General features: G+C 48.7%; 1 protein-coding gene across 3 annotated transcripts in view; it reads right to left on the bottom strand.

Annotated features, from left to right (window-relative positions):
• Cacna2d4 (calcium voltage-gated channel auxiliary subunit alpha2delta 4) overlaps window positions 1-16,111 on the bottom strand; it is a 120,333-nt gene extending 104,222 nt beyond the window's left edge. For 2 of the 3 annotated variants that reach the window (XM_052174699.1, XM_052174700.1), the window contains exons 1-6: window positions 15,933-16,096; window positions 13,416-13,497; window positions 11,813-11,929; window positions 11,388-11,447; window positions 9,688-9,850; window positions 8,244-8,375 (exon numbers count right to left, since the gene is read on the bottom strand). In XM_052174699.1, the coding sequence (XP_052030659.1) occupies window positions 8,244-8,375; window positions 9,688-9,850; window positions 11,388-11,447; window positions 11,813-11,929; window positions 13,416-13,497; window positions 15,933-16,096 (718 nt within the window). Of the gene's footprint in view, window positions 1-8,243; window positions 8,376-9,687; window positions 9,851-11,387; window positions 11,448-11,812; window positions 11,930-13,415; window positions 13,498-15,932 lie in introns of all 3 variants that reach the window. The other variant, XM_052174698.1, reaches the window with a different exon arrangement.
• Between the last annotated feature and the right edge of the window lie 8,600 nt (window positions 16,112-24,711).

The following is a 24,711-nucleotide window of genomic DNA, read 5'->3' as shown; positions in this document are numbered from 1 at the left end:
ATAGGTTACCTCTTTTGCAGTTGACGTCCCACAGACCCCCAAACCTTTCATGATACTGCCAGTGCTCTTAGTTAGTCTCCAGGATTTGCTGGTAAGCCCCTATTGCTGAACATACCACATATGTGAGTCATAGAAAACAAAAAAAAAACCCAAGCTGATATTAATCTGGAAGTTTAATCCCTACTGGTTAGCTTTCATAGTGCTGGGAAGGGCTATGCAAGGTAGCGAGGGAGGATGGTAATCAGCAGTTTTACTATCCGTGGACTCTACAAGTGACAGCAATGATCAGCACAGAGAGACACGCCCACTGGTGCAAGGGTGGCATGAAGGTTCTGGGGGCAACCAATCACCCTCTGCTTGGATCTAAGGCCTTCTTTATGAGATGAAAATAGTTTAGCCGGGCAGAGGTGGCGCACGCCTTTAATCCCAGCACTCTGGGAGGCAGAGGCAGGCAGATTTCTGAGTTCGAGGCCAGCCTGGTCTACAGAGTGAGTTCCAGGACAGCCAGGGCTACGCAGAGAAACCCTGTCTCGAAAAACCCAAATCAAAAAAAAAAAATACCCCCAAAAACAAAAAACAGAAAATAGTTTCCAGCACTAATATTAGGGCTAAGAACCTGTGGTAGACAGGTTATAGGCCTAAGGGAGAACTGATTACTATTAATCTGTTAAATAGACATAGTATTAAACTGACTTGTAATGACCCTTATACCAAGAGATTAGTGCATTTCTCAGTCCTCTTCAGAGAAGCTGCTTTTGCAGTCGATGGTGATTAACACACTGGTCAAGGTGCAGAGTAAGAGGCTACCGAGTGCTCAGCCCTAAATGGGACATGTATATCTCTCCTCCTCCTCCATCTTCCTCCTCCTCCATCTCCCTCCTCTTTCTTCTCTTCCTCCTCCTCCATCTCCCTCCTCCTCCTTCTCCTCCTCCTCCTCATCTCCCTCCTCCTCCTCCCCCTCCTCCTCATCTCCCTCCTCCTTCTCCCCTCCTTCTCCTTATCTCCCTCCTCCTCCCCCTCCTTCTCCTCCCCCTCTTCCTTCTCCTCCTCCTCATCTCCCTCCTCATCTCCCTCCTCCTCCTCCCCCTCCTCCTCATCTCCCTCCTCCTTCTCCCCTCCTCCTCCTCATCTCCCTCCTCCTCCTCCCCCTCTTCCTTCTCCTCCTCCTCATCTCCCTCCTCATCTTCCTCCTCCTCCTTTTCCCCCCTCCTCCCCCTCTTCCTCCCCCTAAGGCTCTGGGATCATTGTGGAAGACTGGGTGGAAAGGTTGTAAGAGGCAGGGTTGATGACTACAGGAAACAGTGTTTTCCAGGCACAGCAGGACAGTTGTACACATAAGTCTATAACAGGAGACAACATGTACAAGGGTTGTGCAAGCACAAGCCAGACAAAACCCGAGCATGGAGAAAGGATGTGGGCATGAAGTCCCATCCCTACCTAAGGAGCTATTGGCATCTGCTAGCTACCAGGAGTGGGGAGTGGGCATTTTTAAGGTACAACTCAGGTAGGTTGACTATGCTCCAATGGAAGACCATTGAAGTTTTTTTTTTAATTTTTAATTTTTTAAAGGATAAACAAAATTGATAAACCATTAGCCAACCTAAATAAAAAATAGATCAAAGGCCTAAATTAGTAAAGTTAGCTATGAAAAGGGAGCCAGTCTGACAGACATCAATGAAGTTCAGAAAATAATTATGATATACCTTAAAAACATTTATTACATTGAATTGAAAAAATTTAAAAGAAGTAGGTGATTTTCTAGGTGTGTAGGGCCTACTAAATGAGTCAGATAGGATAAATAACTTAGACAGATCTGTAACACACATCATGTGCCTCAAAACTGCCTACAAACCCAGGTTTGGGGATCATCCTTCTCTTCTGGCCTCCATGGGTGCCTGTATACATACGGAATGAAAATAAATACACACACACACACACAAACACACACACACACACACACACATGAGGTCTCAATATAATGATGCATCTCAAGACTTTTAAAATAGTATAATAAGCCAATTCTAAAACAATAGCAAAAATTATAGAGGGAATAATAACCAAAAGAATACATAAATCAACCAAGCCAAGCACTTGTTCTTTGAAAACGTTCACATGATTGACAAATCACTAGGCAACCTGACAGAAAAGAAAGAGGAAGACTCTAATCAGCAAAATAGAGGGAAACGTTACAACAGACTCCAAGAAAACCCAGAACGTGATTAGAGAACACTTTCCTAACGCACACTCCCCAAAGCATGAAAACCTAGAAGAAATGGATGCGTTCCTAAATCCATGTGACCTGCCAAAATTAAAACTAGACTATATAAATAACTAGAAGCTCTCCATTACAAGCAATGAGACCAAAACTGTAATTAAACATCTTCCCTGAAAGAAAAGTTCAGGACCAGATGGAGTCACTGCTGGGTCCTATTAAAGGCTGGCTTAACAGCAGCTCTTCTTACTTATATCCAACTTATAAGACATGTTTATTCTTGCTAGATGTCAGAACACAGTTCTAGGACCCAATCGGGTAAAAGGACAGCTGAGGGCTGTCCTCGGTGTGCCCTGGGCATGGCCTCCTGCCTTGCTTTCACGTGTCTCCAGATATAATCTACGGTATGTGCCAGCCAATTGTGTTTAAACCAGTCTGTCCTGAGGATGTTGTAGAAGAGGGCTGCTGTGTAAATATTTAGTATGTGCTTATGGGGTTTACATGTCTGAATTCACACGACCTTCCTTGGATCACTGCTTTCTTTGTTACACTTGTGTAGAGAAGCACACCGCCACTGAGACAGAGCCGTCCACAGTATTAGACTGCAGTCTGCCCTGTTGTTTAAGGCTTTTCTAATCCCAGGTCTTTCAGAGAGATCTGCATAGGTCAAAAAAAAAAAATCCCGGATTGGCAGAATGAATACTGTGAAAATGGCTATATGACCACAACTAATCTATAGATTTAATATAAGATGTATCAAAATTTTGGTGTCATATTTTACAGATCTAGAAAAAAACAATCCAAGATTTTGCACGGAATCATGAAAGACCGTGAATATCCAAAGCTGTCTTAAGTAAAAAACAGGTTGGAAGCATTGCGATGCCTGACCTCACTTATCCTACAGGGTAGATGCAGTGTCTGATGCAGTCCTCCAGTGATCAGGACAGCTTGGCAGGCAGACTAATGAGACAAAATGGCGGACCTGGAAACCAGCAGACCAAGCTATGACCATCCAGCCTCTGACAAAGGAGGCAACCATTTGCAATGGAGAAAGAGCCCATTCAACAACGGTTCTGATGAACCCGGACGTCTACTGACAGAATGATGAAAGTAGATCTGAGGCTTTCACCTTATGCAAAAGTCAGTTGGAAATAAATCTTAATTTAAAATCTGAAACACTGAAAAGTCCTAAAGGAAAACTGGGGATACTCTTCAAGACACAGGTTAGGAAGGAACTATCTCAAACAACAACAAAAACAAAACAAACAAAACAAAACAAAACAAGAAACACAAAAAACAAAAACAAACCCCAAAACCTGCAACAGCACAAGAATAAGTTCCACAGATGGAATGGGCCACATGAGATTAAAAAGCAAAAGAAACCATCAGCCCACAGAATAGGAGAAAATCTACCCCCTACACTTTAGGCCTGGGGCTGATATTCAGAATTTTCAAAGAACTTCAAATATTCCACACCTTGAGCCCCCCAAGTTGCCACTCAAGAGGTGGCCTAATGAAATGAACAGCTCTCAAGAGAAGAAACACAAATTGCTAATAATGATTTCTTAAAGTATTGAACATTCCTCACCATCAAGGAAATGCAAATTAAAAGCACTTTGGGACACCTGCTCACCCTAGTCAAAATGGCTGTCATCAAGAGATATACAGCAAATATCCATGAGGAAAAATCTTTATCCACTGCTGGCAGGAGTAAAAGTTGATATAGTCAGTACAGAAGTCAGTTTGGAGGTTCCTCAACAAGTCAAAAATAGAAGTACGGTAAGACCCTGCTATTCCACTTCTGGGCATTTACCCAGAGAGCTCCATATCCTACTATGGAGATATGTTCATATGCATGCTTGTTGCTGCCCTATTTAGAATGGTTAGCTACCCAGCAGAGGATGAATGGACAAAGATCATGCTACGTATACAGAATGGAATATTATTTAGAGACAAATGACATAATACAGAGAAATGGATGGACTTGGCAGGTGTAGTATTTGGAGCTGGCCCAAACTCAGAACGATGTGGGTCGTGGCCTCCAATGTCTACATGCACACATGTAGACAGATGTAAGTGTGAGAAGGAAGGAGGGCAGGACGGGGTGATGCCAGGTGACAAGAAGGGACAAAATGGAAGCAGGAGTGCACAAGTCAAGACAGAGTACCTGACACTTAAATTAAAAAAAATTTCAACTCTGTAATTGTGTGTGTGTGTGTGTGTGTGTGTGTGTGTTTGATACCTGAATAAAAATGTAATTGATTGGGGCTGGGGAGATGGCTCAGGAATTAGGAGCACTGGACAGTCTTTCAGAGGACCCAAGTTCTATTCCCACATGGCAGCTCACAACCATCTGTAATTCTAGTCCCAGAACACCTGACATCCTCTTCTGGCTTCCGTGTGCACCAAGCATGCATGTGGTGCACAAACATGCAGATAAAACACCAATGGATATAACATAAGATAAAGTAATGGATAACGAAAACTCAAAGCCTCAAGGGAGGCTCCATGGCCTCACAACGGCCATTCGGACTGTAACAGAGGTTCACGGAGATGTGTGGAGTCTGGGGCGGGGCAAGAGTTGGAGTGGCTCCCTTAAACCGCCTGTGTGATGCTTTATGAATTAATTAGAATAAATCAATTCCATTTCTTTTAAAAAAGAAGTATAAAGCAGAAGAAACCAAGTACAAAGATGTAAGAAACTAAATTAAATCAGGACAGAAGATTAAATAAAATAATAAAAAACTACAGAGAAAACAAGTCAAATATTGACATGATCAATAAAACTGACAAGGCTATTAAGAAAAGAGACTCAGAGCCGGAGAAATGGCTCAGTGGTTAAGAGCACTGACTGCTCTTCCAAAAGTCCTGAGTTCAATTCCCAGCAACCACATGGTGGCTCACAACTATTTGTAATGGGATCTGATGCCCTCTTCTGGTATGTCTGAAGACAGTGACAGTGTACTCACATGGATAAAATAAATAAGTCTTTAAAAACAGACTCAAATTACTATAATAAAAAATGAAAATGGGCTGGTCATTCTAATTCTGTGGAAGTAAAAGAAAGTCTGGTGCAGTTACATGTCAACCAGTTAGACAGCCTATGTGAGACAGACAAATTGTAGAAACACAAGAGCTACCACAACTAAATCATGAAAATAGTCCAAACTGGCTCATAACTAATAAGGAGATTGAAACAAAATTTAAAAATCGTTCTACAAAGTGAAGTCCAAATCCAGTACCAAACTCTTAAAAGCTTCATGCAAATCTGCAAATTTTTCTCTAGATCTCAAGAGATTACTATTTCTTAATATAGTCCACGAAACCAGCATTGCCCTGATGCCATAGAAAGACACTCAAGAAACCTAGAGCACAGTACCCCCCAAAACAGAAATGATCGACTCAGAACTCCAAAACAGCCCAGCAAAGTAAATCCAGCAGCAATTTAAAAGATTAAATTTAAATACTATTCCTTGAATACAAGGATTTCCTAACCTGTGAAAGCAGGCTGATACAAAATGTCACATTAACAGAAGGAGGGAAAAACACAAAACAAAAACAAACCCAGCATGATCATCCCAAACAAAGCAGAAAACAAATTTGGCAAAATCCAACTCACTTTCATGACAAAAAAGGTTCAGTAAACTCTCAGCAGAAGAAAATCCACTGCAATATAACTAAAACCATGGATGGAAAAAGCCACAACATAAGGTTGGAAGTGCTTGCTCGTAGGTGTCAGAAAACAGACTCATCTTTAAAACGTTTAGCTTAAACCAGTACTGGAAGTTCTAGCCAGAGCAATGAGGCAAGAAAACGAAAAAGGGCAAAGGAAAAAGAAAGATGCTCAATGCTCACACATTGTAGGCTTGATTTCCATAGAGTCCAGAAGGCAGGTGTTAGGCCTCATAAACAAACTCAGCAAACAAAATCAGTTGCCATGAGCAACCTAGAGAGGAAGTTACTAAAATGATTCAATTTTCAGTTACAGCAGAAAGGAAGTAAAAAAATTGTGCAATAAAAACTAGAAACTGTTGGGGATCTGGAAAAATGGCTCAGTGGTTAAGAGTGCTTTCTGCTCTTGCTAAGGACCAGACTCAGCTTTGGGCACCCATAATAACCTGTAACTCCGGTTCTAAGGCGTCTAGTGCCCTCTTCTGGCCACCATGGGCACTGCACCCATGTGCACACATGTGCAGGCACACAATCATATAGATAAAGTCATACGTTCTGGCCCCCAATTGTGATACTTTTTCTGCTTACTGGACTGCTGTAAGCTGAGGGGTCTTGGTGACATGTTCCTGCTGCTATGAACTCTGTTATACTTCCCTTTCGCAGTGGACTGAGACCCTCTGAAGCCATGAATCAAGATACATCTTTCCTCCCCGAAGCTGTTTTGGACAGACGTTTTTGTCTCAGTGATACAAAAGTGAGGAATACTCAAATGAGTCATATCTTTTGATTCTTAGCACTTATTGTAAGGCTTCAGTAACCAAAATAGTATGTTATGAATACACAGATACAGCAACCCATGAAACAAAAGAGAGACTCTAGGAAGAAACCCTTGCATCGGGAGGCCAAGTCTACCTGAGAACAAACAACAGTCTTCAAACAAATAATGCTGAGAAAACTGGGCAGCCACATGTAAAAGACAGAAGTGGAACCCTTACTAACACAGTATACAGAATCAACTCAGAATGAGTAAAAGTTTTAGCATAAGACTCACAACTGCAGAATTCATACTAAAACACATAGTGGAGAATTCTCACACACTGGAACTGGCAACGATTTCTTGGCTGTAGCACCAAAGGCATCGGCAACAAAAGGAAGATGGGCTAATTTAAGTACTATCCATTAAAAGACTATAAGACAATATCAACAAATTAAAAAGGCAACCCACAAAATGGGAGGAAATATTTGTAAATCATTATGCGGACAGGGAATTAATAGCCAGGATATACAGAGAACTCAACAAGAAGAAAACAATCCAATTAAAAAACGAGCAAGAGGGTTCCACACAGGAATTCTGCTCTGGGGACAGCCTGAGTTCCTCGAGCATCAAGGGTTTGGAATCAGGGACGGTTAAAGGAATCCAGGCACAGAAGCAGATGCCACAGCCAACTGGGGGTGTCTGACAGACACAGGGAGCGTGTCAGTGATGGGAGCCACACTTGTTCCTTGCACTCTCTGAGAGGGGCTAACTTTCCAGCCTGGAGCCAGAGAGGACTGTTTTTGCCATTCCAGTGTCTTTCCAGAAGAGGAGACACCACAAGTCTTTCTGGACATAGATACCTGACATGAGGTGAATTTCTCTAAGTGGCAAGAAACCAGAAGTCAAGACCCACAAACATAAGTATGTCCATGTGTGGGTCTGTGCATGGGTCTGTGTGTGTGTGTGTGTGTGTGTGCGCGCGCGCGCGCGTGTCTGTGTGTGTGTGTTTATACATACGTGTATGTGGAGGATAGCACTAGTATGTGCATCTGTGGAGGCAAATGACCAACAGTGTGTGTCTTCCTCTGTTGTTCTCCACCTTAATCTTTGAGACTCAGTCTTCACTGAATGTGGCACTCACCAGTTGCACCAGAGTGGGTGCCCAGTGATTTCCCAGGATCTTCCTGTTTCCATCCTGCAGTACTGGGGTCACAGGTGTGCACATGCCCAGTTTTTCACAAGGGTTCTAAGGCTCTGAGTTCACGTTGTGTGGCACGTTGCCAGTGAGCTGTCCCCACCCACTGTTCTGTTTCTCTGTAAGAGAGCTTTTCCCACCATATGTGAGGACAGTGCACTCTGCTTCCAGACCAGGAACACCCCTCAAGTTGAGGAATTGCGCTCACCCAATATTGGTGACAACTACTATGATGCTCCCGCCATGTGTGACTGTCACAGTAGGTTGTCAGAAGGCAAGAGTGGGTCAAACATGCCTTGTCTATGAGGGCCCTTCATTCACAGGGGCTGAGTGCTAGGAGCTGTCTTCAGTACTTTATTTTCAGAGAACAAGCCCAGAGGTGACAGAGATGCCACTCTGTGCCTCACCTGGATAGATCCTGAAGAACCCAGTTGAACTGCCAAAATACTGCCAGGTCAACGTAGGGTCTCTCTGAAAGTTCTCCACAAACACGGGGTTCAGGGCTTCCGACATATAGACTCCATTTAAAATCTCTGGGTCTGAAAGTGGGAACATGGAAGGCACTTCTTGAGATGTGAAATTAGCATCACAAGACACATAAATACGGATAAGCGTTCTCTGCTTCCCCTGGGGTGGGGCTGCATCTGGCTTATGTGTAGCCCATGCTCACTAATTCAGAAGTATTACCTCCCTCCCAAGCCACATGCTGATGTTTGTCTGTACATGTGTGTGTTAAGGTTTGTATGTACATGTGTGTGCTGAAGTTTGTATGTACATGTGTGTGCTGAGGTTTGTCTGTAACACGTGTATGGTGAATGTGTGTGTGCTAAGGTATGTCTGTAAGCACGTGTGTGGTAAATGTTTCTCTGTAGCATGTGTGTGCTGAGGCTTGTCTGTACATATGTGTGCTGAGGTTTGTCTGTACATGCGTGTGCTAAGGTTTGTCTATAGCATGTATGGGCTAAATGTTCATCTACAGATGTGTGTGCTGAGTTTTGTCTGTAGCATGTGTGTGGTTAATGTTTGTCTGTAGCATGTGTGTACTGAGGTCTGTACATGTGTGTGCTAAATGTTTGTAGCATATGTGTGGTAAATGTTTGTAGCATTGTGTGTTGAGGTTTATCTGTAGCATGTATGTGCTAAATGTTCATCTGTAGCATATGTGTGCTGAGATTTGTCTGTACATGTGTGTGCTGAGGTTTGTCTGTACATGTGTGTGTTGTTTGTCTGTACATGTGTGTGTGCTGAGGTATGTACTTGTGTGTGGTAAATATCTGTAGCATGTGGGTGCTGAGGTTTGTCTATAGCAGGTATGTGTTTCCAGGGTTTGGATGTGTGATGTTCAGTACAGTCATAAGAGAAAGATGGAGTTTAGGGAGAGGTGGTTGGCTCATGGTGAGTGTTACCCTAAGACAGAGTCTGTAGAATTTTATGGACTCTGGTGAATTCTCTTGAAAGCATTGCTGTAGAAGAGAGAGGCTGGCTTTTCCCACTCTCTAACTCCCTGCTTCCCTGCATAGCTGAGCCCCTCTATCCAGACACCCACCATGACACCTTTGCCACAGTGGGATACAGCTGGGAAGTTCACCAATGCAGTGCCGCGCTGGCTAAACTCAGCCTCCCAGACCTTGAGCTAGGGAAACCTCTCCTGTGTTACTCAGCTTCAGGCATTTTGTCATAGCAACAGGGAACAGAATACTCTAGGCTGTGTAGAGTAATTTATTTTCTCATCGTATCAAGGAGGCTGGAGAGACAGCCAATGCTTCTTGGGAAAATGGACACAAAATGTTTAAAACCCTCTAGGATCCGCATCCTATCCCCTGGACTGCCCGGTGCCGAGGGGACAGTCACCTTTGTTGTAGACGTTGGTGGGCAGCTGCACGCTGCTCATGGAGACATTCACCCTCAGGTTGCTGAAGTGCGCGTCGGACTCGAGCAGAAACTCAGCTCCCAGCTCCACGTAGTTGCCCTTGTCATCCTTCTCATTGATCAGAACCGAGTTGTAGTAGTTAAACTGGGGCGAAAGGGGAACAGGCCCAGAAGAGTCAGCCGGAAACAAGAGGGGAGGGGAGGAAGCGAGTGTGGGGGAGAATGAGAGAGAGGGAAGGGAGGAGGGACCCAGGGAAAGGAGCCAAAGGAAGCAGCAGCAGGAACCGGAAGTGAGGCTCAGGGTGGGGTGGATTGCAGAGCTCAGTTATGCGCCCGTGGTGGATGGAGATGTGTGGACACAATGCTCATCAAGATTACTGAGGGTTCACTGGCTGGTTGGGGCCAAATTGGCCCAATCATTGCTTTGATTTTCCACTTGGTTTAGTGTATGTGGCAAAATCAACAAGTCAGAGATAGACAGACTGACAGACAGATGGAGACTCAAGGAGCCAGAAAGAGGCAAAGGACCTTGTGGACACTGTCCGATTCTTCCAGATGGCGAGGGTGCTGCAGAGCCGGATGGCTCAAGGAGCCTCTGGGGTCCTGCCCTGCAAGTGGGCCCATGTCCTGCTGTTTCCTCCCCAGAGGGCAGGAAGGCTGTGAGCCAAGGGATAATCATATCCGGTTCTTCTGACTCCCCACCCCCACCCACTACACGCCTCATTCCGCTCCATCTCTAGTCAGTATTAGCTCTGTAAGCCTGGGTCCAGCCTGACGCCAGCCCTCACACCCTGAGAGCTGCTTCGTTTCCAGTCGACTTGACACAAGTTTGGACCATCTCAGAAGAAAAATCCTAAACTGAGAAAAATGCCTCGGTCAGATTGGCCTGGAGGCCAGTCTGTGGGAGCATTTCCTTGATTAAAGATCAATGGGGGGGTGCGGTGGTCCACTGTGAGGGGGCAGGTGGTGAATGGTTATGTAAGAAAGCAAATTGAGAGAACCAAGGGGAAAACCCAGTGATCGGGGTTTCCCGCCAGGGGTCTGCCTCAGTTTCTGACTCCGGATTCTTGCCTTGAATTCCCACCTTGGCTTCCACAGCCATCAATGGGCTGTGACTGTGATGTGTAAGCCAGAGCTGCTTCTGACCCTGGTGTTTACCACAGTAGCAGGAAGCAGCCGGGACACCCAGAATCCCAAACCACATCTTGACCCTGGCCCCTCTCAGGTGATACCCCAACCTGCTGTCCCCCAGACACAGAGGGGTTGCATTGGTCACCTCCTCAAGCAATCTGATCCCTCTTCTTCCTGTGTGTTCTGTTTCTCAGCACAGAGATGCACCTTAGTGCTTCAGCCTGCCAAGTCCCCACCCGAGCTATCCCTGCTGAGCAGCCCCTCTTCCCTCTGCTTCCCCTGGCCCACTGACCCCCGCCCCCCTATGTGTTTATTCTATTCTTTCTCTGAGAGCCTTAGGAGGTGGGGAGAATGCCTCAGTGACAAAGCCAGGGCACAGCCTGGCACAGGGACTGCGTAGAATGCGTAGAATGCTGTAGAACAGCTGGTCCTCCAGCTGCCGTGGGGGTGTGGGGGGTGTGGGTGTGGGTTGTGGGGGGTGTGGAACATGTGGGTGTGGGTGTGCGGGGGCAGAGCCAGCCAGCCTAGCACCCCCTCCCTAGAGGACTTACCACCAGAGATGCATTGAACTCATGATTCAGGTCAGCCTCCTCAGCGGCCTCCACCAGGCTCTGAGGGAGGGGGCGCAAAGGAAAGGGAGCGTCACCAGCAATGGATCTCCTAGGCCTCCACAGCCCAAGCTCTCTGCTTCTCCCTCCCCTGTTCAACGCCTCTGCTTTCTTCTCTCAGCCTTTCCACCATGAGACTCAACCCTCTATGGTTGTTCTGAGGTACTTAGGTAACCTCGTCCCTGAATATCTACAAAGCCTGGCTGGGAACAAGAGGTGTCCCCTTCCTTGTATGACATGCCTACCCTGATGGCTGTGGAGACCTTGTTAGTATAACACAGTGTGAGCCCCACCCAGCCAGGAGAGAACCATCTACAATCCTAAAAGGGTCCATAAGGCCAGTGCTGGGGATGGACAGACAGTGTCACCTCAACAGCCTCGACTTTCCTCCGAAGCATGGTCTCCATGTCCTCTGAGAACTTCCTCACCAGCTCCAAGCCATCCACCTCTTTGATCTTCAGACTGGGTTCTGCATCCTTGTACTTCTGGGCAGGGTAAAGATGGAAAGGAGTACGTTCATCTTTGCTTGGGACCAGGGAGCCTGCACCTGAATGCACCAGGGTCATTTTTATGTCCTAAAACCTTACCAGCTCCCCTACACTCAGATACTCATGGCCATCAGTCTCCAGCTGTCTGCCTTCAAATGTCCTCTGTGTAGGCCTCCAGACACAGGGCAGCTTTTATCCTCAGTGGGAGTTGACTGACATTTGGTGGCGATTAAACTTGACACCAGTCAGAGCCAGTGAGCCGGGCAGCCTGGGGGAGACTGGACACTGGGAGAGATGGGATACCAGCAGTTCTGTCCTTGCATTTGCTGTGGCACCCGCGAAGGTGACAAACAAGCAGCCTCTGTGTCCATTCACCTCTGCTCAGCCCCCCAGAGCAGTACACTGTGTGAGTGTGCCCGCGTCCTACTACCAAATCCAGCCTAGGGACCAGCTTCAAGTTCTTATCTGCTCAGGGACAATCCTCAAAGAGTCACTCTTGATCAGCCCTGTAAACTGTTGGCCATGTGATCTTGGGCAGGCTCCTCTGTAAGACATGATGTTTCTACAGCTTTTGATAATGCGTTTACCCCTAATGACTATGCAATTCCTCTTCCTCACAAGGGGCTGCAAGGTACACAACAGAATGGGGTGTCTTGAGGGTTCCTGGGTTCTTAGGTCTGTGGGAGACCCCAGGGCCGACCCTGGCTCCTCCCACTTTCTGCAGCATAAAGGGGTTGAGGGAGGGCATCAGTGTGCTCACGGCTGGTGTAAAACCTAAGGATCCCGTCACTTGCAAGATGGAGAAGATTGGGATTGTGGTTAATTTCAATTAAAGCATGTCACACTCTCTTAGGTTACGGTACAGCAGAAGCCAAGCCCTTGTGAACATGTCCAGGGGTCAGATACTGGAAAGAGATGCCAGCTCATGAGCTGGCTGAGCACGGGCCAGCCATGGGTTAGCACTTGGACACTTAATGAACAAGTGTGGCAGGGTTGCCCTTCTGTCAGGCCCATTTCTGCTGGGAGCCAGGCCGAGGCTCAGCCTGCCGGAGTGCATGGATGCTGCATCCTTGGGCACTGCTTGGGTCCCAGGGCCCAGTGGAACTGCTCTACCTGCATTAAGGAAATTGATACCAGGCTGCCTGCTGCCCCCTCGGCCTGCATGTCTGTGCTCTAATCAGCTTCTCTCTCTCTCTCTCTCTCTCTCTCTCTCTCTCTCTCTCTCTCTCTCTCTCTCTCTCTCTCTGTGGCTGCAGGTTCGATCTTGTTCTTGGCTTCCTGTGCATCTGAACTGACAGAATGCTCTTGACCCCACTGTTCACGCTGGTTAACCCTGTAAGTGGAGTCTCCCCGGGCTCCATCTGAATAGGAGAAGATCAACAGACAAGGTCTCCCGGGCCTCCTACAGCTCTGATGTTGGGATGTCTGTCTCTGGGAAGAGGCCCCCTGACTCTGCTTGAGTTCCCTGGGAGAAGCCACTGACCTTCTGCAGCAGGAGAGAGCCCGAGTATCTGGCCACCGTGTTGTACAGATTCCCGCCGAAGGTATTGGCCCACAGCTTCACTCTGCATGATAGGAAAGCCTCTGTGTACGTTCTTATTGAGATCAGATGTCAGATCCTCCAAGGGCACAGCTGCATCACATACATGCAAAGCAGACATCTAACACATACAAACCCATATGGATGTAACCCACAGACATCCATATCCACGAACACGTACATACACCCAGCACTCCTGTGGTGATTAGCTTTGTCGACTTGACATAACCTAGAACCACCCAGGAGGAGAGTACCAATGAGAGACTGTCTACGTTGGGTGGGCTGTGGGTATGTCTATTGGGGAGCTGTCTTAATTAATTCATCTGGAAAGTAGAGGAGACAGAGTCCAAGTTCAGCATTTACAGTGAGGTAGATATTAACCTGGCGAGAATTTTAGGTAGAGAGCCTAGAGGAGGGGAACATGACTTGAGAGCCTCCATCTTGGCTTGTTGACCATAGCTGAGAATGCACAGAAGGCAGCCTGAGTGAATCAGGGAGAGAGGAGGAGGATGCTTGTAGCCTGGGCCATGTTAAATGTGAGCCTCCTGACACAGGGTCACTGGGTGTCATTGGGTAGGTTGTACATTCCATAACCTTAGGGGTTACCAGGACAAACTCCCATGATGCTCAGGAAGAAGTATGCATAGGCATGGAGTATGGAGTCTGACAGGGAAGAGAGTGGAAGGAGCCTTAGGCATTCGTGGGATTGAGAGACAGGGCAAGCGGACTCTTGGCAAGACAAGTGTGTAGCATGTGGGGTCAGGCTGTGGGACATCCTGTGGTTTCAGGGACATGCAGATGGCAAGGTTCTCATGAAGGTGGCAGAGAAATCACTTGGGCGCCTGTGGAAAGCCAGTCTCTGTGCTCCAGGAATCAAGAGGTGGGATATCAAGAGAAAAGGGGAGCACCTCAAGCACCCAGGTGTGTGGGCCATAGTCTCCAGGGGAGCACCTCAAGCACCCAGGTGTATGGGTCACAGTCCCCAGGGGAGCACCTCGAGCACCCAGGTGTGTGGGCCATAGTCTCCAGGGGAGCACCTCAAGCACCCAGGTGTGTGGGCCACAGTCCCCAGGGGAGCACCTCGAGCACCCAGGTGTGTGGGCCATAGTCCCCAGGGGAGCACCTCAAGCACCCAGGTGTGTGGGCCATAGTCTCCAGGGGAGCACCTCAAGCACCCAGGTGTGTGGGCCACAGTCCCCAGGGGAGCACCTCAAGCACCCAGGTGTGTGAGCCACAGTCTCCAGGGGAGCACCTCAAGCACCCAGGTGTGTGCGCTGTCTCCAGGGGAGCACCTCGAGCACCCAGGTGTGTAGGCCACAGTCTCCAGGATCGGGCACCAGGAGGTTTGTGGCAGCCTTGTATAGGGAGGGCAAGTGGCTAAGGCTGAGATGACTGAGTGGGAGGTTCAACAGGACAGGGGTGAAGGGCTGCTGGGGACCTGGTGAGCATGCGAGGGGAGGGTGTGGTAGAGCCCCGTCCTCCTGTGAACAGAAGGCAGCAGTGGGCCTTTGGGAGGTGGCTGTCTCATGCTGCTCTCGAGGTTTCTGTGTGGATGGACACCCTGGATACCAGCCATCTTTGCTTGGCCCCCTGCCATCCTGGAAATTGCCTTCTGAGATAAAGACTGCCCAGCTTGTGGAAGGCTGCAGGGGCTGTCTGAAAAGCCAGGCTGGCTCAGCAGTACAGATTCCAGCACTTTCATCTGTGGGCCTGCGTGCTTGGAGAATGGAATTACCTCCCTCGCTGAGAGATCGTCCGGCTGAAAGCCACCATTGGAACAGCGCTAAGCCGAGCCAGGGAGTAGGGGGTGGGGGGGTGGGGGGGGTCACCCAGTGTCATGGAAACCCATTCTTCCCAAATCACACACATGGCTTGGGCCCCTGTCCTATCAGCTAGGCACAGATGGGGACTGGGAAGAGTCATCTTAGGACCCTCGGCTACCTTTAGTGTCTGGAATGTTCTTGACTGGAGAGAGAAAAAACATCCGGGGAGATTGTATCAGCTGCACTAACTGTTTCTAAACACCAGCTTTAATGTGTGGTGCAGAATGGAAGCCTTGAAGGAGACAGGTATGGAGGGAAGAAGGCCAACAGAGGCCACCCTGAGTCCCTAGACAAGGCCCTGCCGTAGGCACCAGCCTGCCCGTGCATTTACAGGTATTTTACCCCTTCTTTGTGTTCAAGCACAGGTCACCCAATGAGCTCCGGGGGTGGGGCACAATGGTCATTTCCAGGACCACTGAAGCCCAGACCCACCTCTCTGTTGGATGCCTGCACCGTCATCTAACCCCGACATCAACTACACAAAGCCAGAGGGTAAGGGCAGGTGGACTCCAAAATCAGTAAGGGCATGAGGAGGCTGGGAGGTAGGAAGGAAAGGCTCTCTCTGAGGCAGGGCAGCTGGCCAGAGGGAAGAAGCCTCAAGAAGGGTCTCCAGGGTAGGATCAAACTCAAGGCTCACGTTTCCAGAGGAACTGTGGTCTGGCCCCTTGCAGTAGGCAGGGAGGTGTCCAACAGCAGCAGACACAGGATGATTGGCATCTTCCACAGGAAGGTCCTCACTGCTGTCCACTGTCCACTGTGGTTCCCGTTGTGGCTGGAGGAAAATGTAGGACATCTTGCCATGGTGTATCCACTGGGGGAGGGGCAGGGGAGGAGGACAGAGCCCCTGCGGTGGGTGAATTTGCTTCCACCCAGATCCCTGGGCATGCAAGTGTTCTGTCTGCTGGCCAGCCCCAAGTAAAAGATGCTGCCTCCAGCAGCAGCTGGCAGAGGGTCCCCCCCCCACCAGGTGATCAAACGGGGAAGCAGTGAGCAAGCCCCCCCTAATCCATTGGCCTCTCCTCTAATCCCTTCTTGTTGTCAAAGGAGGGGGCTGGTGCAGGAGTGGGGTGACCTCAGCAGGATTGCCCTGATTCCAGCTCTGAGCAGCTGGGCCAGCATGCCCTTCTGCTCCAAAGAGGCCAACCGATATCCACAGAACAGCCTCTGAACTGGGGGGGACGAGGAAACCCCACCCTGGTCACTGAGTTTGCTCAGAGCTGTGCCAGCGCCAGCCAGCCCCTGAAGGACCCTCGTAGCCCTCTGAGCATTCCCTAGGAAGGGCATGGGCAGCTCACTTTGTGGGGCAAGGCTCTGTGGGTGCGGAGAGATGGAAGGAAGTGGTGTGGCTCACTTTTCCAGGCCTGGAACTTTGGGGCCTGCCAATCGAGGCAGGCAAGCCCAGAGAATACCTTAGCAACCCGGAGGTCTGCCTGCCTTGGGGGCGCACATCCCTTTATTCTGATAATGCACTTGGAAACCTAAGGACCCTACCCTTCCATGCTGGGCACACATACTGCTCAGCAAACGACGCACCAGAGTTTCCGCCTGCTCCAAGGTAAACCTGCTAGACAGAGCTTCACTGTCTCCGCTGGAAGCCATCACCCCACCTCCTGTCTTTGATTTTTGACTGCCTCATTTCAGTCAAATGTCATCTTCGTCCTCTCACCATGGTCTCACCTTAACTTAGCACAGTGTCCTTAGTTCACACGTGTAGCACGCACCAGAAGAAGTTCTTCCCAAGGCTGTGTTGCTCTGCCTGGAGTATATACGTTTTGCTTGACTATCCAGCCCTCAGTAGACATTTAGTCAACCATCACATTAGGCAAAATCCTCTTCTTTCCCTCTACCTTGCAGCCCTTAGCCAGTGCTGGCCCCTGCGAGGCCACGCCCCTTTACTTCCCTGTCAGTTTCAGCAGGCATCCATCAGTCATGGCTGTGTGTCACCTGCTGTCTATGTGTGTCACCTGCTTTCCTCGCGTCTGGCCCCACCAAGAGCTCCTGTCAACCAGCTGTGCGTGGGTTATCACATGAAGTCCCTGCACTTCCTGTGGGTCTTGTCTGACTGCTGGTCTCCTTGGCCCTGGCCCCATCCCACATCAACCTGTATTTTAAAAATGCAGGAACTCTTTGAAAATGTAAGGCCTTTGTCTTCACTCTGCTCAGGGGACCCTGTGCCTGCCACCTGACTACAGGTTTTAACTGCAGGACACATGGTACCAACCCACTGGGCCTGGCTGGCTTCCTTGCTATAGCAGTCCCCCTCCCTGCTCTGGTCCCTGCGGGTCCTTGGGCACACTGGGTGATCTCTGCTTCAGGGCCTCCACTATGGACTCGGTGGCCCCCTCTGTGCTCTGTCTGCAATGCTGCCCTCCCCTTCCCCTGGCTGGCTCCCTCACATGGGTCAAGAGTCCTTCAGCTGCAGTTTGTTTTGAGTCTGTGACAGTGGGTGAAATGAGCCGATGGTTTCTGTCCATGGTCCTGGAGGCAGGAGGCTGGCTTCTGGGGAGGGCCTGGGCTGACTGTCCTCTCACCTCAGGAAGCAGAAGGGAGAGGTGAGGCTCACTGACAAAAAGTTACCAAGACAAAATGAAAATTGTATGTGCGCGCGCGCAAACACACACACACACACACACACACACACACGGTGGTGGGGGGAGGGAGAGAAGGGGTGTGGGGGAGAGAGAAATCCATTTCATGTTAGTCAGATAAATACTCCTAGGCATGGGGACTGCTCTGTAGTGTTGACATGCCCAGTGACAATCCATTGGAGAAAAGTGAAATTTCCCTTCTCGGCAGGCATCAGCAGCAAACAGCTTCTTGGTCATATCAAGGGGTTTGTGTCCACTTCTTCTCTGGAAGATTTTTTCTTCTCCAATTTGGGTATATTTGTAGTTGTAATAGGATGTTCCTAATCAGGGATTTGACATTTGAAGTCTGAGATGACCTGATCAAAGCCATCATTCCAGAGTCCCATCTTTCAGGTGACACCACCTGGTTTATTGTTACTTTGAAACAAGATCTCATGCATCCCAGGATGGCTTTGAAGTCACTATGTGACCAACAGTGGCTGTGAACTCCAGATGCCCCTGCTTCTACCTCCTGATTGTAAATGAACACACAACGTATATGCATACCCAGACACGTGCACATACTGACATGTGCACACACACATACACAAAGGTACACACATCAACATGCAAGCACATGCAAGCACACATGAAGATACACAAACATTTATACACACATGGACATATGCATGCATAATATATTGTTACTTTTCTGTTGTAATAAAACATCACAGCTAAGGCTGCTGAAATAAGGAAAATTCAATATCCCACCAGAAGGCTAGAGGCCGGTGGTCCCAGCATTGGTTAATGCAGGTCAAAGATGCCACCAAGGACCCAAGTTCCTTGCACTGTCATCATCTGTCATTCTCAGAATTTTGGATCATCCAGATGTTGAAATTGTTCCATGCACCGCACACATGATAACATCTTGACAGAGGACACTGACTAATTTTTCTGTAGGTCTCTTTAAACAAAATACTGCCAGCAGACTTTGATCAACCTGTCTTTGGGCATTCTCCACCTGTGCTGGAGGTAGTCAAGGAATAGGACACAGTGACTAAGTCAGAGCAGTCACAGCTCCCTCCTGGATGGGAGGAATAGAATTGCCACACAGGCAATCCCAGAAAACCTGGGGTCTGCTAGGATGTCAGCAGGCTGGGGAAGGACAGCTGCCTGCTATAGAACAGAACGGCAAGAAGTGGCTGATCAGATACACACATGGCAACAGGGACTGGAAGCAGCGATGCCGCATTTGGTGGGAAAAACAAAACCAAGTTCATAACACAATAGCATTGACAGAAATGAAAAAAATAGGGGGCTATTTCTCACAGTGCAAAACTCACTAATAGAAAAATTATAACATACTTCACGAGCAACATGAGCAGGTGTACAAGAAGCACTGTTAAGGTTGGAGGGTGGTGGTGAACAACAGATGGGAAGAAAGTGTTTCTGTCCTAGCCAACAACTGACACATGTGAGAATTTATGAAGAATTACAACCAATATGGAAGAGCAAATAGTCCACAGGAAAATAGGGATGTATGTTGGACAAGCTTTTCCCACAAGATTATCTACAAAGAGTGGTCATTCCATCTGCAGCAGGGCACAGACCTTAAGCTGTGCTCTACCAGACTGACTGGAAGGGTGGGCCGGTGTCTTGCTGTGATGTGGATGTGTAGCCTATGTGGAGTTCCTACGTGGCCCAAGGAAGAGTCTCTGGGCTTGGGAACATCTGTCTCACAGTTCTACCTTTGAGAATAAATAAGCTCACCATGGCCCTCACAAGTTCTACGTAACAGGTATTCTCCCTTTACTCAAGTAAATGAGGGCAGGTGTCAGATAAGGTCTCATAATCACATTTTTATGAAGTGAAGAATTATTTTCAAGATAAGAATCCATGACAGCATGAGTCAAGACAGTGGCATCTCATGCTGGGAAATCCCCAGCACTTACCTACACACCCCTAAGCTCAGTTTGCAGAAACTTGCACTTCAAATGTGGTTTGAGTTCTCTGGCTGAGAATATAATTAGCATAGCCAGTGGACCAGGATCCTGGTTTCTTCTCGGAAACATCTGAGATGCCACCAGTGAGTCCCTGAAGGTTACCTGTCAATGCAGGAAGGGCTCCTTGGTTTGTTTGAACTCCAGAAACACAGTTGCTTTAAATTGAATGATGTCACCTCTTAGAAGCACATGTTGAAGTCCTGGCTTTCCATGACCCTAGAGTAAGTCCTTATTTGGAAACAGGACCATAGTGTCATTGATCAAGGTGAGATCTTGCAGTTGACTGGATCCTAATCCAACATGGCTGATGTCCTTGCAGAAAGGGGCATTTGGACACAGCAAGGAGAGCAATATGTGCAGATGGTGGGGACATTGTGATGTGTGTGTGTGTGTATGTGCATGCACGAACACACACCCACACCCACACATGCACACAATTGTATATAAAAGTGTGTGTATGTGCATGTGTGTGCAATGGGCCTGAATGTGTGTATCATTACTTTTGTCTGCTTGTGTTATGGAGAAGTTGAGAACTTAAAGAAAAAGCTAAGGGAGGGACCCAGCTGGGGGCACTGGCCAAGTAAAGAATGTCAGCTGTCGGCTGCCAGCTGTCAGAGAGAAGGGAGGGAGGGAGGGAGGGAGGGAGGGAGAGAGAGAGAGAGAGAGAGAGAGAGAGAGAGAGAGAGAGAGAGAGAGAGAGAGAGAGAGAGAGAGCTGCTGGTGCTTTGGTCTGGATGGTTGGGCTCGAAAGCTGTGGGACAGTAAGTTGAAGTTTCTATTGTTAAAGGGACCCAGGTGGTGGCATCTGTTTAGGAAGCCCCAGAAAGAGAGGCAGTGTGCCACAGATCCTGGATCACCCTCCTGGGTAGTAACCCCTCTCTGTGTACCTATCCCATCCTCATGGGCAGAAAAGTGAAAGGTCACTTCTCTACAGCAGGGGAATGACAGCGGTGGGAGTGTGTAGGGCTTTCTGAAGTGGAACTTTTAGTGGAGGGGAAGGGTCATGCAAGATGACAAGCAAGATCACTGCTTTCCTCTGACTGCATCCATTCGGAAGAGCTGGTAGGTACCAATCCATCAGTGATAAAGCTAGGGACAATAGAACAACAGTGATAAAGGGTTCTGTGAAGGATGCTGGAAACAGCCTGGAAAAGTGTGTGTGTGGGCGTGCATGCGTGTGCACGTGCATGTGTGCGTATGCATGTGTGTGTGTGTGTGTGTGTGTTTGTGCACTCACACGCCTGTATATATGGGCATGAATGTGTGGTGTCATCACCTTTGTCTATTTGTGTTCTGGGGAAGTTGAGAACTTAAAGAAAGCGCTAGGAGAGGGGGAACTGGCTCTTTAAAGAATCCCCAAATTTCTCCTACTCTCCTTGTAGGCTCACTTTCTTAATTAATGCCTGTAGGGTGTGTTTAGATGCCAGAAGGAGAAGCAGCAGCTTTATAAATAAACCCAGACTTCCAAGGGTTGACTAATGGCGGAGCCTTTAGCTGGAGGAGAAAGGTGTGTGGTGTCTGGGAAGGGCCCAGTCCAAAGGAGGCTGTAGAGGGCTGAAGGTGCACCAAGGGCTGTGTCTGCACCCCAAAGCTGTGTCTCTGGGCAGCATACAGCTCCACACTGAGCTGGTGTCTGAGACATTCTTCCTTACACTCAACACTCTACCAATCACCTATGCCCAAGGTGGTACAGTTGTACCAAGCTGAACAGGAAAGGCATGGAGAGAAGTAGGCAGGCGCCGTTCAGCTGCTCCCATGTGCAGATGCGCAGGGCTGGCTTAGAACCGCCCACACACAGCCTGCTTATGGAGGTTTCGCGCTAGGCTTTCCAAGGGAGGCTTAGTCTTCAGATCCCAAGGACGGACAGCAGAGCTGGATGGGAATGCGAAGCCACCCACTGAACTCCCAGGAGTCCCTTTCCTGGCTTGGGGGGGAGGGCGCGGCTGCCATTGGGTGGTGGTGGAGAGAGGGTGACGGCCATTTCCCACTCTCCCGTTGGCAGTGATCTCTCTAACCTTATATCTTAACCAAAGGTGTGAGGCCCAAGCGGAGAAAGGCTAGATGTGAAGACTGGAAAATATCACATGTGGCTCAAGTCTCCTTCAGCAGAGATGAGTGTGCCTAGAATTTGTACCACCTGACTTTCATCCCGGGAAAGCAGAGTCTCAGCCTGGCTGGCTGGCAGTCAGGCTCCCTGTCTGAGGGGAGCTACTTGTCTGCAGCCTGCTTTCTTCCAGGCAGGTGCTCTAAGGCTAGTGTTAATTTCATGACTGAGTGATACAGTCCCTAGGGCTGAATGTGTGGCTGTGTGTCTATGGTGGTACATACAGTGACCATTTGTCCTTGTTCCCCAAGTACAGTCCAAGGTTATAGCTAGTGTCGTCACATAGACAGTTGACACTTAGAAGCATCTCAGTTGGGTAGACTACAAGATGGTACCCAAGAAGAGAGATTTCATTCTTCAGCATCCCTAACTTGTAGAACTTATGAGTCATTCCTGTCCTCATCAGAGTAGGGCACCGAGCCAGCTCCGGGAGGCTCCACATGGTTCCTAAGCCAGGCACCAGGCCGTCTTCCTGGTCTGCCAATTGTCTAATGTCAGCATCCGTGCGGTACTGGACTACCTAGTTCATGGATCTTGGAGTCTCAATCAGTAGAGCTATGTTTCTTCTCAAGTCCTCTCTACCTTATTCTTCAAACAGAGAAACAGATTTTGAGGTATGTATGTGCTTGTGTGTGTGTGTGTGTGTGGGTTTAGAGTCAAGGTCAGGAAGCTGTCCATCAGCAAAAATGGGCAGACAAGATGTATATCTTGTGACCTTTCCACAAGAAGCTATTTGTTTGTGCTTGGCTGTCCATATGCAGCAGGACAAGACCTTACTGGCATCAAGGTGGAGGCAGGGGTGGGTAGAGATGTCCTCATCTTCCAGAGTCCTCCTTTCCAGGTCCCGAAACAAAAGAATAATGGAGGGAGTGGCAGCTAGGGCAGATGGAAGGGTTACAGCACCTGTAACAATGCCTTCTGGGAAACTGAGAAACACACGGGCCCCCATCTGAGGGAGCAGGGAACTTCCAGAAAGGGCTTACTGAGCAGTGGGACCATCACAGGGTCCCCAGCACCTATCAGATATGCACTCACAGAATGTCAGGACCAGACCCTGGGAGGTTGTCTGACTGGGCCTGAGAATTCAGACCCCTCGCTCCTGTGACCCATCCTGTTCTGCCATCATTAGCTCTGGGGAGGCTCTTGGTCTTGGTGACTTGTGTGGTCTCCAGTTACTCAAGTCCAGGCCAGCCTCTGCTTCTTGCTTCCATCCAGGACAATTGGCACCCTGGGGAGAACATGTCTGCCTCTACAGAGGTTGAGGGAAGTGATTTGCTGAGGAGGGGACATCAACTCTGGCCTTGAGGTTCCTCAGCTGCACAATGAGAGGCAACACACCCAGAAGGACTTCGGTGGTGGCCGGATGACACAGGGAGGTCCGAGAACACTGCCTGGTTTGGGCACCTGATGCCGGCTGTTATTGTCAGTGCTAGCCAGCAGTTCTTCATTTTGGCTCAGTGCCGCGAACTTAGTCATCAAGGCATGACACCTGGTGTCAGTGACTACTCCCTCGCTAGCTACAGGCGATCTAGGACGAAACCTTGCCGGTTTTGTTTCCTAAATCTTAAAAACTCAAGCCTTTATAAACAAACAAGTAAACAAAAACAGCACCCAACTACCACCATCCTTTCCTATTTGGGATCACTACTGTTGTTATGCATTTAGATGGCCTCCAAAAGGCCATTGTTAAAGGTTTTGTTCCATTCTCTTGATGCCAGTGGAAGATGAGGGAGCCTTTAGGAGGATAGGGTAGAATTGGAGGAAGTTAGGTTATTGGGGTGTACATTTCGAGAGGATATTGGGATCCCTGAGTCTTCCCTGTGTGTTTCTATCCCACAGCATCTTCCTCTACCACATGCAGTCACCATGATGCGAACTTTGAGCCTTTGTGGAGGCTCAAAGCAATGGAGCTAACAGATATGGTCACAAAGTTAACCATGAAGCACTGTTACTCCACCGCCTCCCATAATGCCTTGGACGCATCCTCACAGAGAGGGACGAATGTCCGACGGTCACAGCTGCTTGTGCTCTCTTGCACTTTCCCTCTCCTCAGCTGTGAGGGAGTGGAGGAAAGGCGAGGAGCTGAGCAACCTTTCTCCTGGAATCCGCGCATGGCCTCATTGTCTGTAAGTCCTGACTGCTCTCTTCAGTCCCACCTAACTTCCAGCACACAGCTTTGTACTGTTTCCTGCCTACGTGGAACACCTGACTGCCCCCTGCCTTCCTCTCTAGGCCTCGAGCACCAACCCTTGCCCCTTGGATCTGCTCTTCCCATTCCTCAGGGGCTGCCCGGGTATTACCTCCTCTGAGAACGCTCGCCACACTTCCTATTTGCTTCATGGGCCTCACAACATCTCAGGCTCAATAACAATTACCCCGATGATAGTTTTATAATTCATTTCCCTCCATCCTGGACTGCGAGTGTGAGCAGTGCCACCCACAGCCTGTGCAGAGGCCGGATGCATACTGATGCCACAGGCGAATGGAGTGGGTTCAAACTCTGTATGGTAAGAAGGCTGGGAAACAGCCTGTTCCCAGAAGGTGGAAAGGCAGACGTGTTTCCTGGATACCTGAGGCCACATGGAGACATCACTCTGACCTGTTGGGAGTAAAGTGGAGGATTGGGAAAGGCAGTGAGGAGAACAGGAAGCTGTTAAAATTCCAAAGCCAGCAATGGCTGCCTCTCAGCTAATACCGCTGTCTGACATAGATCAGTCGGCAGCATCTGATGGGGCGTGGCCC

The sequence above is a fragment of the Apodemus sylvaticus genome, chromosome 2, assembly GCF_947179515.1.
Source record: "Apodemus sylvaticus chromosome 2, mApoSyl1.1, whole genome shotgun sequence".
Taxonomy (NCBI): domain Eukaryota; kingdom Metazoa; phylum Chordata; class Mammalia; order Rodentia; family Muridae; genus Apodemus; species Apodemus sylvaticus.
Note: the sequence above shows the minus strand (reverse complement) of the source record. Positions and strands in the feature narration are given on the sequence as shown.